Source organism: Barbus barbus (genome assembly GCF_936440315.1).
Source record: "Barbus barbus genome assembly, chromosome: 17".
NCBI classification, from domain to species: domain Eukaryota; kingdom Metazoa; phylum Chordata; class Actinopteri; order Cypriniformes; family Cyprinidae; genus Barbus; species Barbus barbus.
The window spans coordinates 16,253,428-16,268,442 of NC_136745.1; the positions used below are offsets into that span (position 1 = coordinate 16,253,428).

The window sequence follows — 15,015 nt, forward strand, 5'->3', positions numbered from 1 at the left end:
TAATTTGTATGGCCCAAATCTAGTTATATGAATAATTACATCAATATTTTATTCCAAGGTTGTACAGTTGCCAGATCTTGTATGAAACGCATCACCTCACACAATCGACACAACACACAAATTTCAAACCATTCGTGACCTCAACCTGACTACCTACAACCCAGCTGCGCTGTAGATTTCTGCGCAAGTAGTAGACGCGGGAAGTCGAATACCATCAGTAGTAGAAATGGAAGAAGAATAGTCAGGTGGTGCTCCAGCGAAGAAAAAAAATATTTGTGTAAATTTAACAACAGCTGGATGGAAGAATTTAATTGCCTGTCTCGAAGCCATGTAAACAATGCCCACGCCTTTTGCAAAGTGTGTCGCATTAATTTTAATATCGGACACGGTGGGAAAAAACTCAGCATATTAAATCACAGCAGCACATTCGTGCAGCCGAGGCACAGAATGGCAACACATACTGTAAACACACAATGTTAATCTTATGTACAATTTTGCAATGTAATGTAATTTGTTCCACAGTGTTTAACTGCTGTGCTGTGTTTAATATATATATATATATATATATATATATATATATATATATATATATATATATATATATATGTATGTAACAGTTATAATAATAATAATAATAAAAAAGAAACAATTTTTCTTTATTTTTCTAATAATAAACTTTATAAACTTTATTTTTCTTTTTATTATTTTACCTATTCTTTTTATTTTTATGAATAATTATTTATTATGTATGTACTTATGTGTAAACCACCCAAAAGTGAAACAATAACGAACGTTCGTAAAATGACTCGTAGAAAACGCTCTTAAGTGCTAAGATCAGTCGTTATCGAGAAACTCAGCCCTGATTGCTTGACGGAGAGTGAAACTCCGAAGCACTCAGTCAGAGTGTTCGGTGAATGAAAATATATCTGTGCTAAACTTATACATAGCCTCCAACTCACACACTGGCGAGTAAAATCTGAGCATTTATTAGCCAGTGGCTAATATTAGACATCAGTTAGTTGCTAAGGGTGAAGATTTAGTCATATGCAAGTGATTTACTGGCAATGTGCTAGCGCGTTTGTATTTCTTCTTCGCTGTTCTAAATAGTGGTTGTTTATGGCAACACAGCACAACTTCCTGTGTTTGCATTCTGAGCAGCAAAGAAGAATTGATTTCCGATTTGCAGCGTTAAGCAAAGCTAGTGGGCATAACTATAGGTCTTGTTTAAGGAAATGGTATCGGGTCGGTTCAAGTACTCATCAATACCGATGCCAGATTTTTTGTGGTATCGTGGAATTTCCAATACTAGTATCGGAATCAGAACAACCCTAAAAACTTCACACATCTGTTATAGTGGATAGTGGTGAGAATGTGTTTATCTGTGCTAAAGAGTTTCTATTATTCAGTCTAATCCTCGCAAGGAGGAAGGGAATGTGCTGGGATAAAAATTCAATGTGCACATCTGCTCCTGCAGATTATTGCACACATGGAGATTGACGCTGAAGACAACAATCACCCTCCTTCATCATAGCTACACACGAACACTAGTTCTCTCTTGGTTTCTTTTAATGCTGTGTATTGTCGAAACAAGCTGTGCAAATGCTCACATTGTGGAGGACTTAACAGTGAATGCTGCATCAGATGAATACACTTATCTGAAGTTAGAGACATTCTGAGGGGAAAAAAATGTCCGTCCTACTGAGAGAGAGGGTGTAATAATTTTTGCAATGCTCAGTGTGCGAATTAACATTTTTTTCATATTCGTGTGCATCCATGTAAGCACAATGAGGTGTGAAAATTGCACAGTAAGGCTATCACTGCACAAAATGAATCATTTGTTTCCCAGTGGAATATCTCCAGCCAGGTGACAGAGAATGGATATGGATGCAAAGCTATTATTGCAAACGAGCTGAGCTATTGTTACTGTCAGCACTCTATTTAAAATGCCCATAACCAAACTTTGCATGTGCAAAAAACATACATCTGTGCTTTTGGAAGCGACACACATTCTCTCTGTCATGGATAGTTGCTTTGGTGGACTTGTAAATTTTTATGGTGACTTCTGTAGAAAGTTAAAAAGCATGGGTGGGAATCTGCTTCATGAATTAATATAATGAGTTCCAGTGATTTCATTGAATTCTCACAGGGACGCTTGAAAAGCAAACAATGTGGAAAATTGATCAGTTTTTCAAAGACGCTCTACTGACCAGGGGCAAAAATGCTGAAGTGTCTGTCTTAGTTGTGCCTAGCATGAGATAATTATAACATTTCACTTAATGATGAATACTGTGTAGCATCTTTCTAACTGGATTGTGTGCCTTTTAACTGACTATGATAGTGTATATTATATCAAATTACTAAAATGTGAATATATCTGTATATATTTGTGAATGTTTTAAAAGAAGACTTATATGCTCACCAAGCCTTCAATTGTTTGATCAAATATACAGTGAGACAGTATTTGTGAAATATTTTTGCGATATAAAATGACTTTTCTATTTTAATATATTTTTGAAAATAAAAGTAATTTATTCCTGTGATGGGAAACATTTTCAGCTTCTATTCAGAAATCATTCTAATATGCTGATCTGGTGCTCACATAACATTTATTATTATTATCAATGTTGAAAACAGTTGTGCTGCATAATATTTTGGTGTAAAACAAGATTTTTTTCAGGACCTTGCTGAACAAAATTATTTGTTTCTTTTTTGAAAAGTGACACCAAACTTTTAAACAGTAGTGTATGAAAGTTTATTTATTAAATTAGGTAATAAATTACATATAAATTAATTATGATTTATTAAATTAACTTTCATTTTTTTTATGGATCATGAGGCTTTTTGAACATGAGATTTGCCCAACCCTATTATATAAACTACAATGTCAGTCGTTAAATGTTACTACAGTATCTCATTTTGATAAACAAATGGAAACTGTTGATCTGCTCTTGTCAACAGACTGTGAACACCGACCGGGTTCCAGTGAAGCTGCACTATGACAAGTCTCATGACCAGGTGTGGCTCCTGAGCTGGGGAGATCTCGAGAAAAACTTTCCAACCCTCCAGGTAAGTCAAATCACTCCAGATTCATAACTGAGTGCTAATCGCCACCTGATGCCTCTTCAACAAGAGTACTGGGACGTTCTGCCTAACTACTTCTCTCATCTGATTATTCAATATGAGTAAGCCCTGCTGAGAGTGTGTTTTGATGATTTTAGTTGACATTTTTGGAGCATTCCCAAGTGATGTAAAATTGAACCAGCATAGCAAGGGGTCTCAGTGGGGTTCCATATCGCATAATTGGAACAGTCTCCTCCTCCATAATGCATAGCTTTGGTTAATCACAGACAGAATGCATTGAGTTCCTCAAAGACAAGGGGAATTTTGACGTTTAGAAGTTCACAAATCTCCCTCTTGTGTGTGTTCCTGTTGTGGGTTATCCATACATCAGGTGATCAGCCAAGCCAGCGGAAGCACGTCCCACCACACCATACACACCCAGCCGGTTGGCCATCGCTTCGACAGGGTGGAGGATTTCTTCATTCCTCCTATAAGCCTCACCATCAATCACATCAGGTAAAAGAGAGAAAGACTACCACCATATATATATATATATGAACGATGTATGAACACGTACTGAGTGTGTTTAGAACTCCTGAGAAAACAGCTCTAGTTCCGGATAGTATGTAAATTTCATTCGGGAACTGACATTTAGATCTTAATAAACCATTTTGTGCATTCATAGTCACTCACATGAGAAAGTAGATTTAGAGGTAGTCAAGAGGGAAATGTGAGTTTAAACCCTAAATAAACAGACCAGGAGATGTTGCGTGGATATGGAAATCTCATTTGAATTGATTAAAATCTGAGATGAAGAGTACTGAGCATGCCCTGATCCTCTTATTGTCCCCTGTTGGCAATTGCATGTTTACTTACGCTATCATGTCGTGCTAATATAAAAAATAATGGCTCAATTCCAAACGCTAGAGAGATTACTTGTTCTCTTCATTGAGAAAGCAAGTCACGCTGCTGATGACAAGAGTAGCAAACAATGTAAAATGTTCCCAAAAAAAATTACAATGCGGCAGTCGTAAAGAAAACTCTGTTCCAAAATCTTGCTGTTTCCTGCCTACATACGCAGCATCCTAACTGAAAAGAAACACCATAAGTGAGAACGCTCTATAGAGTGCAAAAGTGCCAGCCCACTTTTTCAGCAGCCTTGGTTCCAGAAGTATTGTCTTTAGTTATAATCAGGGTGCGAGTTGCCAAGGGGGATGGGGGGGGGGGGGGGGTGTTCCCCCCTCTGGTTTATGCATCCTAGCCTCTGCTGAATTATTTTCATTCCCAGTAGGGATAAAAACATCCCGCAATCTCTCTCCAAGGTCCTGATCTAAATCAAATGATTCGCGATACACGCTTTGAAGTCCCGTTCTGAATCAAATTATTTGCAATATGTGATCTAATTGGAGCGCTTCGAAATAGTGAATCATTTTGCGACTTAATGGTTCAACAAGCTCCGTTGATACTGTGTTCTTTGCTCGCTTTCTCTATAAAATTTATTAGTTGCTTGAGTAACCGTGGAAATGAAATCATTACAATTAATAGGCCTTAATTACAATGTTTTTAATAGATTGTGATCACGTTAAATACAGTTTTCGTCGTATTAAAAACATTTCATGACATGACACACATTAGGCCTATATTACTTGCCTAAAAAGACAGGTTTATTGCATTATTAACAGATTACACTAACATTAGGTTACTTAGGCTATTACCTTCCTCCTATGGAGAGAGAAAAAAGTTTTCAAAAGCATCCCCCCCAAATCGCACCCTGGTTATAATCTATGAGCCAAGCCATCCTGCTGCAAGGTGAATCGCAACATTACAAAATTTAATTTGAAGCAGAAAAGTATATGAAAATTGTACAAAAAGTCAAAGGTACAAGGCTGTGTAGTAAATGGCTTTAAAGCGGGAAAGATGGAGATGTAATTTAAGCATATACTATACCATCAATCAACCTTGTAGCTTACAGTAAGTCTGTCTTCAACGGTTTAAAAGTTCTTATTAAAAATAATTTCCCCTATGGAGAAAATGAATGGTATTTTTCCAAAATCGTGTAACACGATTGTTACAGGAACTTTGATTAACTGATTTCAATAGCCTTTATGTCTCCAGCACAGCTATGATGCCTTAAAATACCTCCTACATAGGCAGCTCACTAGGTTTTGGATCAGAGCCATCAATTACCTTGTGAGGCAAGATGATTGACAGTTTCTTTGCAATCTAATCAAATCAAATCATATTTTAATAAGGCTATCCGGTCAAATTATCATAACTGAATCTCATGATCAGTAAATGCTAAAAGCATCTATCCTGTTTACTTATCTATGTGGAAACATCTTTTTGTTGTTCAAATAGTCTGTGTCTCTTATTATGGTGTTAATAAAGGTTTTGGAGAATAAACACATTGTTGTAGTTCAGTTGCAGATCCTCAGCACAGCTTTGTTAAAAGACATGATCTTAGCCCCAATAGAGAGTTCATCCAGAGGATGCAGCGTAATGCACAAAGACCAGTTTAATTTTCAATCCTTTCGAGGCCTGAGATAATACGGCTTACACGCATACCACACACACACACTCTCTTCATAGACGAGTCACTGAGCCCAGCTGTTTGCTTTCACCCCAATATTTACTAGCAGTAATAACGCGCTAGCTGATATGTACCGCACTACAATTCGGTTCCTGTCACTGGAGTTCAGTGCGTGTCAGTCTCGTTTTTCTTGAATAAACTGCAGGACGCTCAGTTGAGGGTATGTACACTTTTGTTAGTGTGCTGTCCCAGTAGGCTGGTGACATTTAGCGGTGCTGTCCGCTCTCTGATGGAGTAATGTGTTTCAGTGCTCCGAGTCAACAGAGTGCAACATCAGTGCTCTATACTGAAATAGAGGTTAACGCCAGTGTAAAGTATTACAGCCCTCTGATCTTCGCCTGGCACGAGTTTGGATTTAGCACGACATTAGCTTTTGGATGGAGAAGTTGTGTTTCTTTTTAAATGCCATTATGTAAGATGTTTGTGGAATTACATCATTGATCTAAAGGGAATAAGCTAAAGATTGAGAGAGTGATTATGTGAGAAAAAACAAACTCACAGATCAAGACCAGACATGCTGATCTCAAAGGTATTTTTGTATAAAGTGTATTGACAGCCTCTGAAACAACTAAATCTCTTTTACACACAACATTAGAGAGTTACAGCTGTTTAAAAATCTTCTGAAGAATGGTTGGAACTGGATTTGCCACAATCTCAAGCTATATATCCCATGCTTGCATTTATCAGTTACAGTAAACGATAGTGATACTTTGTCTGAGTAAGATAGTTTTAATGCCATTTTATAGGCCTAAATAAAACAGGCATGACATATGGAAAACATAATGTATTTAAATCATGTTGACACAATTTACCTTTTGTCAGGAGTTTGATTGACAGGTGATCTGACCAATCATAACGGCGAATCTGCAATTTTTGTCAGACAAACAAACCAGGCTGGAGAGTAGATTAATGTCGGTGGATGTGGACTTGAAAAATGGTGTGTATTGACGTCTTTCTGAGAAAAGAAAAAAAAACATGAAACATGAAAAATATATAAGCTCACCAAGGCTGCATTGATTTGATCAAAAATACAGTAAAAATGTGTTAACTGATTATAAAATAGACAACCTATTCTTTGACTCTCAAATGATTTGTGAACATTTGTACATCTCAAAAGTTGCACACACCAAAGGTTTAATTTTTTTTAGAAACTATTTTTACATTTAATACCGTACATCAGTGTTTATCTAACAATAAATGCGTGCTAGGACCACACTTTACGCACGAATACCCATAAATAACAAATAGATCAACCAGAGAGCTCAGTGTGCCTTGTAAATTGATATGAATTTACTTGCGTAATCCTGAGGAGGATATTGATTTTTGTAAATATGCTGACATAATAAGATCTGTGACTGGTAAACGGTGTCATTTGTACTGTTGTAAGGAGGAATGTTTGGTGATCCGTGATTCAATAATTACTTCATTTGTTTCTCATTTGAAATGCCTCATATGTTTTGACTTCACCTGTGGCAGTGGCCTGTTGAAGAGGGATTTGTACAGGGGAGAGACTGCATGTGACATTTTAGTCAGCTTGTCAAATTATTTTAGCATTTACACACCTTCACACTGCGAAAATAACAGCCTAAAGGAGTCCCATTCACGGCATTCATTGACATTCTGTCATGCTTTTATCCGCATCCAGCCTGCGGGCAAATATGTTTACGTGTCAACAGTAAAAAAAAAAAATAACTTATTTATTTTCTTTTAATTGTACAGTAAGCCCTTTACTAATGCTAATTACACGTTTACAGTCTAAAGTGTTAAAATAATAGTAAATATAGAAGGAGTTTGTGGAAATGCAAGTGTCTCCATGAATGAGCAAATTTGTTTTGTTTGTTCATTAGAAAGGTTGTTTGGGATGCCTAAGGTTCAGCTGGGAAACAGCATTGATTTACAACAGGAAAGTGTCTCTATAAATTGCCCTGCAGTGCATAAACAAACGCAGAAATCACAAAGTATTCACAATGCTACAAAAACACCTGTTTGTGTTGTCTTTTTACTATGAAATTACAGAGCTGTCCTATTGTATATTGACTGCATGGGTAGAGGCTAGTGACTTTATAGAGTAATGAAATCTGCAGCAGATATCCATATGGCAGAGCTGTATGTGCCAGCTCCAAAAAATAAATGTGACCCTTTAAGTATCCTATTCTGGGGATACATCATCACATGCCCCTGTAGAAATGTTTTATATCTAGCTCTACAAAACCTGTTTGTAATCATTATTGAGTGATGCATGTTTCCCCATGGGTTGCATCAAACATACATTTGTTTAACAAAGCTGAAAGCTGATTCTGAAAGCATTGTACTGACCCCCATAGCACATAGGCCTGTTTTTTTAAAGCATATCCAGGATGAATTGTATCATTGATGTATGTTCACGAGTACTAGCAGCTGCCATCTTCATCGTTTTATTCATGTTTTTGTTGCATTGGATTTACCACCAAAATTTTACACACACAAAATTCCAAGGTATGCAAAGGTACTGGGCTCCAAGTGCAACTTTAAATTTCATGAGAAAATGTAGGTACATGCAGATTAATACACAGAAAAATAAAATCCACAATTTAAAACATAAAAAATTAATTGCAATATTTTCCAGTAAATTCACACTGTTCCTTCCTTTCTGTCCTTTCTTGTTTCTGTAGGGTGAATATTTTTTTCATTTTGGTGTTTTTTTTTAATCCATGAAATGAAATGTAAGAAGTAACGTAAGTAATGAAAGAAGAAACTTTGTGCAAAGGCAGAAAATCACTCGAAAAAACACACGTAAACAACAACTTATTTCTTGATTTTTTACATTTATTTATTTAGCATCGTAAATGCATCATAATGCAAAGTTTAGTAGATGTGTTGTGCAGAAGAAATGCAGAAGAATCTCCAAATCACACAAAGTGGATCAGTTTGATAAGTTTGACATTTAAATTGCTAGAAACACTGGTGAAACTATTTCGGAGTGTCTATTTACTAAGTGCAAATAGCCTGCCTTGTTGGCAGAGGTTATTTATACTAACGCCTCCCACCAACGTTTGATTGGCCTAGTCAACATTACAAAAGACAGTCATCAGTAGTCAGTTCCAATGGCGCAGATGGTAAAATGTGTATCATATTCATTTTGACGTGATCGACCCAGGTTCGAATCTGCCTTTTGGTGAACTTTCTCCCTTTTCAAATTTCAAATCACATCAGAAAAAAATATATGTGTTTTCAAAAAAAATTAAGGAAATAATCAAAAAGTTGAAAATAAAGTATCGGGTAGGCTTAAGCCCGGCTCACACTGTGCGATTTTAGCCACGATTTGTTCGTCTGAGACAAATTTAGAAAATCCTAAAAGATTCCTATAATACTAGGCTAAAATCGGTTGTCTAGATCGCTGGTTTGACATGTTCACCGACAGCCGATTAATGGCCGTTGCGATAAATTTTTTCCTCCGATTAAATTCTGGCAGTGTCAGAAGATTTCAGACACTTTCCTGCAGTGTGACATCTCCTACGACGACCGTCAAACCAAGAACCAATAGGAGCACTGAACTTGATGACGCAATTAGCGCGACAACTTCAAACCATTCATTATTTGTAAAAACAATATATGTACAAAGTAAAGTTTACTTAAAGTTTATTTATTAAGGGGCAGGATGTTTAAACTCGAATAACAAAATTACCTCAAGTTCGCTCTGTAGAACTGGAAGTCCATAAAGTCCTCTTTTGCCCAGTATTTTTCGTTTGTTTTTTTTTAACATCAAGGCATGTAATTAATAAACACTGACGCTACACGTTGCTATTGTTTGCTAGCTACCATTATAGCGAGAGAACGCGGGTCACGTGTTGATGACGTAAAACTCCGGACAAGTCTTCTTAAGTATGTCCGTTTTTATCGCGTCTTGACTGTCGTACAGTCTGACATTAAGACAACTGAGATCCTACAGTCTGACATGGGGATCATGTTCGTACAGTGTGACAAGCAACAATCGCAAAAGACTATTAAAAATCGCACAGTGTGAGCCCGGCTTTAGAGTAGGTGTAGGAGGGCTTTATTGTCCCAATAAGATGGCATTCATTTAATAATTTGAATTAAAATTCAAATTTGCACTCAATAAGTTATTATTGCATACTGTTTTATAATGTAGGCCTACTACAATACCGAGGTGCAGGTAATTGCCACTATTTGCAATAAGTAGTATAAATAGCAGAAAATCCTACTATTTTAACATAGTGTAAAAAGAATCTATAGCTATTTGCACTTAGTGTAAAAATAGCATCTATACAAATTTTTTTGACTCTTACACATTTAAGGTGATAAATGTGCACTATTTTTGACACATAGATGTGATTTGGAAAGCATGTACAAAAATTGGTTTCAAATCGTCAAAATTTAACACTTTGAAAGTAGAGCGAAAAGAACCTTTATTGTAGCTTGTCAAATACATGATTCATATTATTTCAGTATTACAAAATTGTATGTAATTTGAGGTCAGTTTGACCATTAAACCAAACAGAGTTGCTATTTTATTAACACAGCAGGATGTTTATTGTTAGCAAAATAATCCTATTTATAATTGAAGGGTATTGAACATACACTTTTACGTTCATATTCCATGATTTTGCCCCCCAGTTGCCAGATCTGTCGCCAGGCCTTCTTCCGGGACCTCATAATATAGAAATTAAGCCCCGACCATATCATCACAGCCAAAGCAGCCTGGCCTGTAGCTAATAGACGGACACCGGCTGCCAACTGATGGAGCTCATCACGGGCGGTGATAATCTGTCCCATTGGTCTGCAGCAGACGTGGCCTTTTGGCCAGACACAGGCAGCGGCCTCATTCTCGAGTGCATAAAAGAAGATGGATGTAAGGGTTTGAAGTCTGTGCTAGAATTGATTTGAGAGCATGCAGATTTAATTGGACTTTGTCAGATCCTTTATTTCCCTCACCAACTTCATTTGTTCTTGGTTCTTCTGAGAATTTTTTATAGCCAATAATTGGGCTCTTTGGATTTCTCAATGGATGAGACAAAGTGTGGATGATTAATTTTTTAATTGAAATCAATTATGAAACCAGACATCTGGCAGAGGATATTTAGCATGGACTGATGAACAGAGATGTGACATTGAATTCTTTCTCTCCCTTAAAGCTTTTGGATCTTCCTCATTAAACTTGAACTTGCACTCTGGGTTTATTCACTCAGAAGCTTCGTTTGTTACTTTCGGTGTGGCAGCTACTTCTTATCCAAAGCAACTTACACTTCATTAATTGCAAGCGCAGTGCCCTCAGGGCAACATTACTCAAGTGTGCAGTGGAGTTAGATCCAGTTCCAGGGACACTTTAACTTGGGATTGGAGCTTTTATTTCACCGATACAGATCCTTAATAATTACAAAGCTTCGGGGGTTGGGGAAAAGTCCGAATTTATGAACTGGCTTTCTATCAATTCATGAGTTGTCTAGAAGAGGAATATGTGACAAAATTGTCAACAAAATATAAATGATTTAATCTTTAGTTTGACTAATTATGCCTATTTATGCTTGCAGAATATTGTTCCCCAATTGATTAGACAGTACTATGAAAATGAGATTTGAATTTTGTCATCGAGCACTGCACTGTGTCCGCCACATTGTTTTCAGATGTATATAAAATGATATACTACAAAACATATAAGAATAAATATTGACATAAAATGTAATTGATTATATATTGATACTGGATTTAATTTTGAAGATTTCAAAGTCAATTTTGTAATATTATGGTCCATACAATGAAAATGTAATTTATTAAATATATTTAAATATTCATACATTGTTTAAAATTATAACTATTTCAAAATTATTTATTTTTATTATCATTAAATAAGTTTTAATTCGAATTAAAAATGAAACCCAAAAATGAAAATGCTGTCATTAATTACTCACCCTAATGTCGTTCCAAACCCACAAGACATTCATTCATCTTCGGAACACAAATTAAGATATTGTTGATCAAATCTGAGAGCTCTCTGACCCTCCCATAGACAGCAAGGGTACTACCATGATCAAGGTCAAGAAACGTAGCAAGGACATCAGTAAAATAATCCGTGTGACATCAGTCAGTCAACCATAATTTTTCGAAGCTATGGGAATACTTTTGCGCACAAAGAAAACAATTACGACTTTATTCATGATGTCACATTGATTATTTTAACGATCTCCTTGCAATGTTTCTGGACCTTAATCGTGATAGTACTCTGTGGTAGGAAAGACATGAGGGTGAGTAATTAATGGCAGCATAATTTAATTCTGAATGCTACAAAACCCTGGTGAACTTGTTCTGACAAAGAAACATAAAAAAGTTGTGTAGAATTAATGTTTTGCTTGACAAAAACTGATATCGCCTAACGCATATTTTTTCTTTAATAGGTTTGGTATCATCCTCCACAAGAATGAACCAGCTCTTCATAAGATCGATTTGGAAACCACCTCCTATGTGAAAAACATTAGTCTGCAGCAGTACGACTGCATCCCACAATCCCTCGCCTACACACACCTGGGCGGATACTACTTCGTCAACTGTCGGCCAGACTCAACAGGTGCGGTACGGCCACAATTAATCATCGATAGCGTAACAGAAAATGTCATCGGTCCAAATGGGGATGTGAGTGGCACACCTTATGTCTCTCCTGATGGCCACTATTTAGTGAGCGTGGACGACCGTGACGGGCTCATGCGCTTGCAGCATGTGTCCGTGCGGGGCGAGATCGGCCAACCCTTTGACATTCACACCAACCTGCACCTGTCCGATCTGGACTTCATGCCCTCGTTCACTGAGGCTAACCAGTATAACGTGTTCGGCAGCTCTGGCCGCCAGACAGATGCTCTTTTTGTGGAGCTCAGCACCGGTAACGTCAAAATGATCAAGAGCCTAAAGCAGCCCACGCCGGCTGCTCAGTGGCCTTGGAACCGCCAGAACAGGGTCATGACTGGCAGCGGGCTGTTCGGACAGTACCTCATGACCCCTTCTCAAAGCTCCCTGTTTATACTGGATGGGCGGCTGGATAAACTCAACTGTGAGATCACCGACGTTCCCTTGGGAAATACTGTGGTGTGGGTGGGAGAGGCGTAAGCCGTTTTAAAGGGGCTTGAGAGGGAAACAAACAAACAGGTTGCACTGAATTTGGTCTCCATTTAATTTATTGAGAATAAAATAAGTCTCAACTTTGGGACAAAATACTAAATTGACTGTTCAAAAACCTGCATTGGAAAAGAGAACTTGGGAAATGCTTGTATTCGATAAGCTAGCCAGGTTTTCGAGTCAAATAGCTAATAAGTAGTTTCTCTAAAAATATTAGGTGGCATCAAACTAGCATTGGTATCTTTTAATAAGAAAGTCAGTAAGAATCACTTTGTTTGAAGGTGAGAAATGTTTAACTGATTGATTGAATCGATTCAACTGATACGGACCCAGAAAAACAGTGATTTTGGCATCTTTTAGGAATGATATTTCCTCATCTCCCTGTTAACATTTAAAACACACATACAAAATGCATTCGGCCCATTTTTCCAGTGCCTTGAAGGAATACTCACTAAAAAAAAGAAAGTAAACATAATTATTCCCCCCGAGCCTATGGATTAAACCCTCCTCATCTTTTCCACACGCAGAGTGAAAACGAGAGCTACACTTAAATTTCACCTGTTTATAACTCCCACAGCCCCCGAGGTATATCTAGCTTATGAAAACAGCATCGTGCTGGGAAACTGTCACCTACTGTGGATATTGAGATATTGGTAATGATGTGTTTGACAACTGTAAATCTTCATGAAATGTTCGGGTGTAAGAATGAAGACACCAAAAAGTCTTTGTGTTGAACCCCCAATTAAAACCAACACTGGTTAGATCAGTGAAAAACTGAGAATTAGTCTGTTACACAATAGAAAACATAACAGACCTAGGGACGGCTCTGATCCTGTATAATCTTAGCAAGGGAGGTTGTAGTGTTTCAAGGGCACGTAAGGAATCAAGTTTTAGTTGACTCAGCAGTCACAGCCACTGCCGTAAGAGTCCGCTTTCAGTAACTGGTGCGTCACGTGGTGTGATGTTAGACATAATTTATGCATTGCAAGGGTTATATAGCTGGGGAACATTTATTTAAGAGTTTGAGAGTCACAATGCTACAAGAGCACGAACAAAGGAATCTTTTAGTGTCTGTAGGAAGCACACGAGTGTGCTCACGATGTTGAATTATTTCCTCGATGGACAGAGTCTATGCATTTTCATTGACACTCCAGCCAATGGGCTGCATGAATTGAGCTTTTCCCCCCAAATTACTTATATGTTATCATGTTTTAGTTTTAGATTTTGTATATTTTGTTAAAATGCATACAATATGGCTTTTTATCAACTGTATTTTCCTTATTCCCAGACTGTTTGGTTTTTTTAGTTACTTGCGTTCTGTAAATAGCAGGTTGGTCTACGCTCACGTACAACACAATAGCTAGCCAAAAGTCATCTTCAAATGGTTCAGGTTGATTCATTTCCCCTTGTTTATTTTTAAGACAAAAGAGCTGCACTGTCTTTGTTCCACAAATGACCAAGTACATTGAGATGTCACATCCAGAGATTTCATCAGCTCCATGTAGCCATGTATGTTGATTCTTGTGGTTGTTATTTATGTAGAAACATGCTTGACATTTTGGCAGTTAAATAAAGCCTATAACTTTAAAAAAAAAAAAAAAAAAAAAAGGTTTTGAGTATTATTTTGTCTCTGTAATATGAGTGGAATGGACTGGAAAATGAATTGAAATCCCAATCCGCATGAATTTATGCATTAGTGCATCAACAAATTTGATGGATTCGGTATGAATCTTTTCACCTGGAAAGCTTTAAGAGATTCATTTAGAGCGTAAATGTTATTTATCTTGCAGAATGTCATCATTTACAATTCAATAATACATCATGCTCCACTAGACAGCCGAACTTCATTTATTAAAACTCACTTTAAATAAAGTTAAAGCATGCTATTGCATACAAATAATAAGCACCCTGTAACAAGTTGAAAGCAGCTGGTTTTTAGGCACAATTTGGTAAAAAGACTCACATACTTGGCTCTGGGAGAAAATGAACCAATGACATACATTTGGGCAAATGAATGTCAGAAAAGCTATAGTTTTCATTTTATTTTACTTCTGTCCTCCGTTCCACTCCCTCTTCCCTCTACTATCTCTTTTTTTCCTTCTATCTGTATTCCTTCCCTGCTCTGCGACTCTGATCCATTACGTTAATAGTCTTCTTTTTTCAATCTTGCTCATAATGCCAAATGAATGCACAAGTTGCTGCATGAACGAGACCAAGGCAGCACTGCAATTATCTATTGTCGGTTGTTTATCATTCCTCCATTC

The 15,015-nt window shown here is 37.1% G+C and overlaps 1 protein-coding gene across 2 annotated transcripts in view; it reads left to right on the forward strand.

Moving 5' to 3' along the window:
* The window catches only part of LOC306883735 (follistatin-related protein 5-like), a 142,254-nt gene extending 127,917 nt beyond the window's left edge, over positions 1 to 14,337 (forward strand). For both annotated transcript variants that reach the window (XM_079439166.1, XM_079439167.1), the window contains exons 14-16: positions 2,959 to 3,066; positions 3,452 to 3,576; positions 12,040 to 14,337. In XM_079439166.1, the coding sequence (XP_079295292.1) occupies positions 2,959 to 3,066; positions 3,452 to 3,576; positions 12,040 to 12,742 (936 nt within the window). In that variant the 3' untranslated portion in view covers positions 12,743 to 14,337. The remainder of the gene's footprint in view (positions 1 to 2,958; positions 3,067 to 3,451; positions 3,577 to 12,039) is intronic.
* The last annotated feature ends 678 nt before the right edge of the window (positions 14,338 to 15,015 follow it).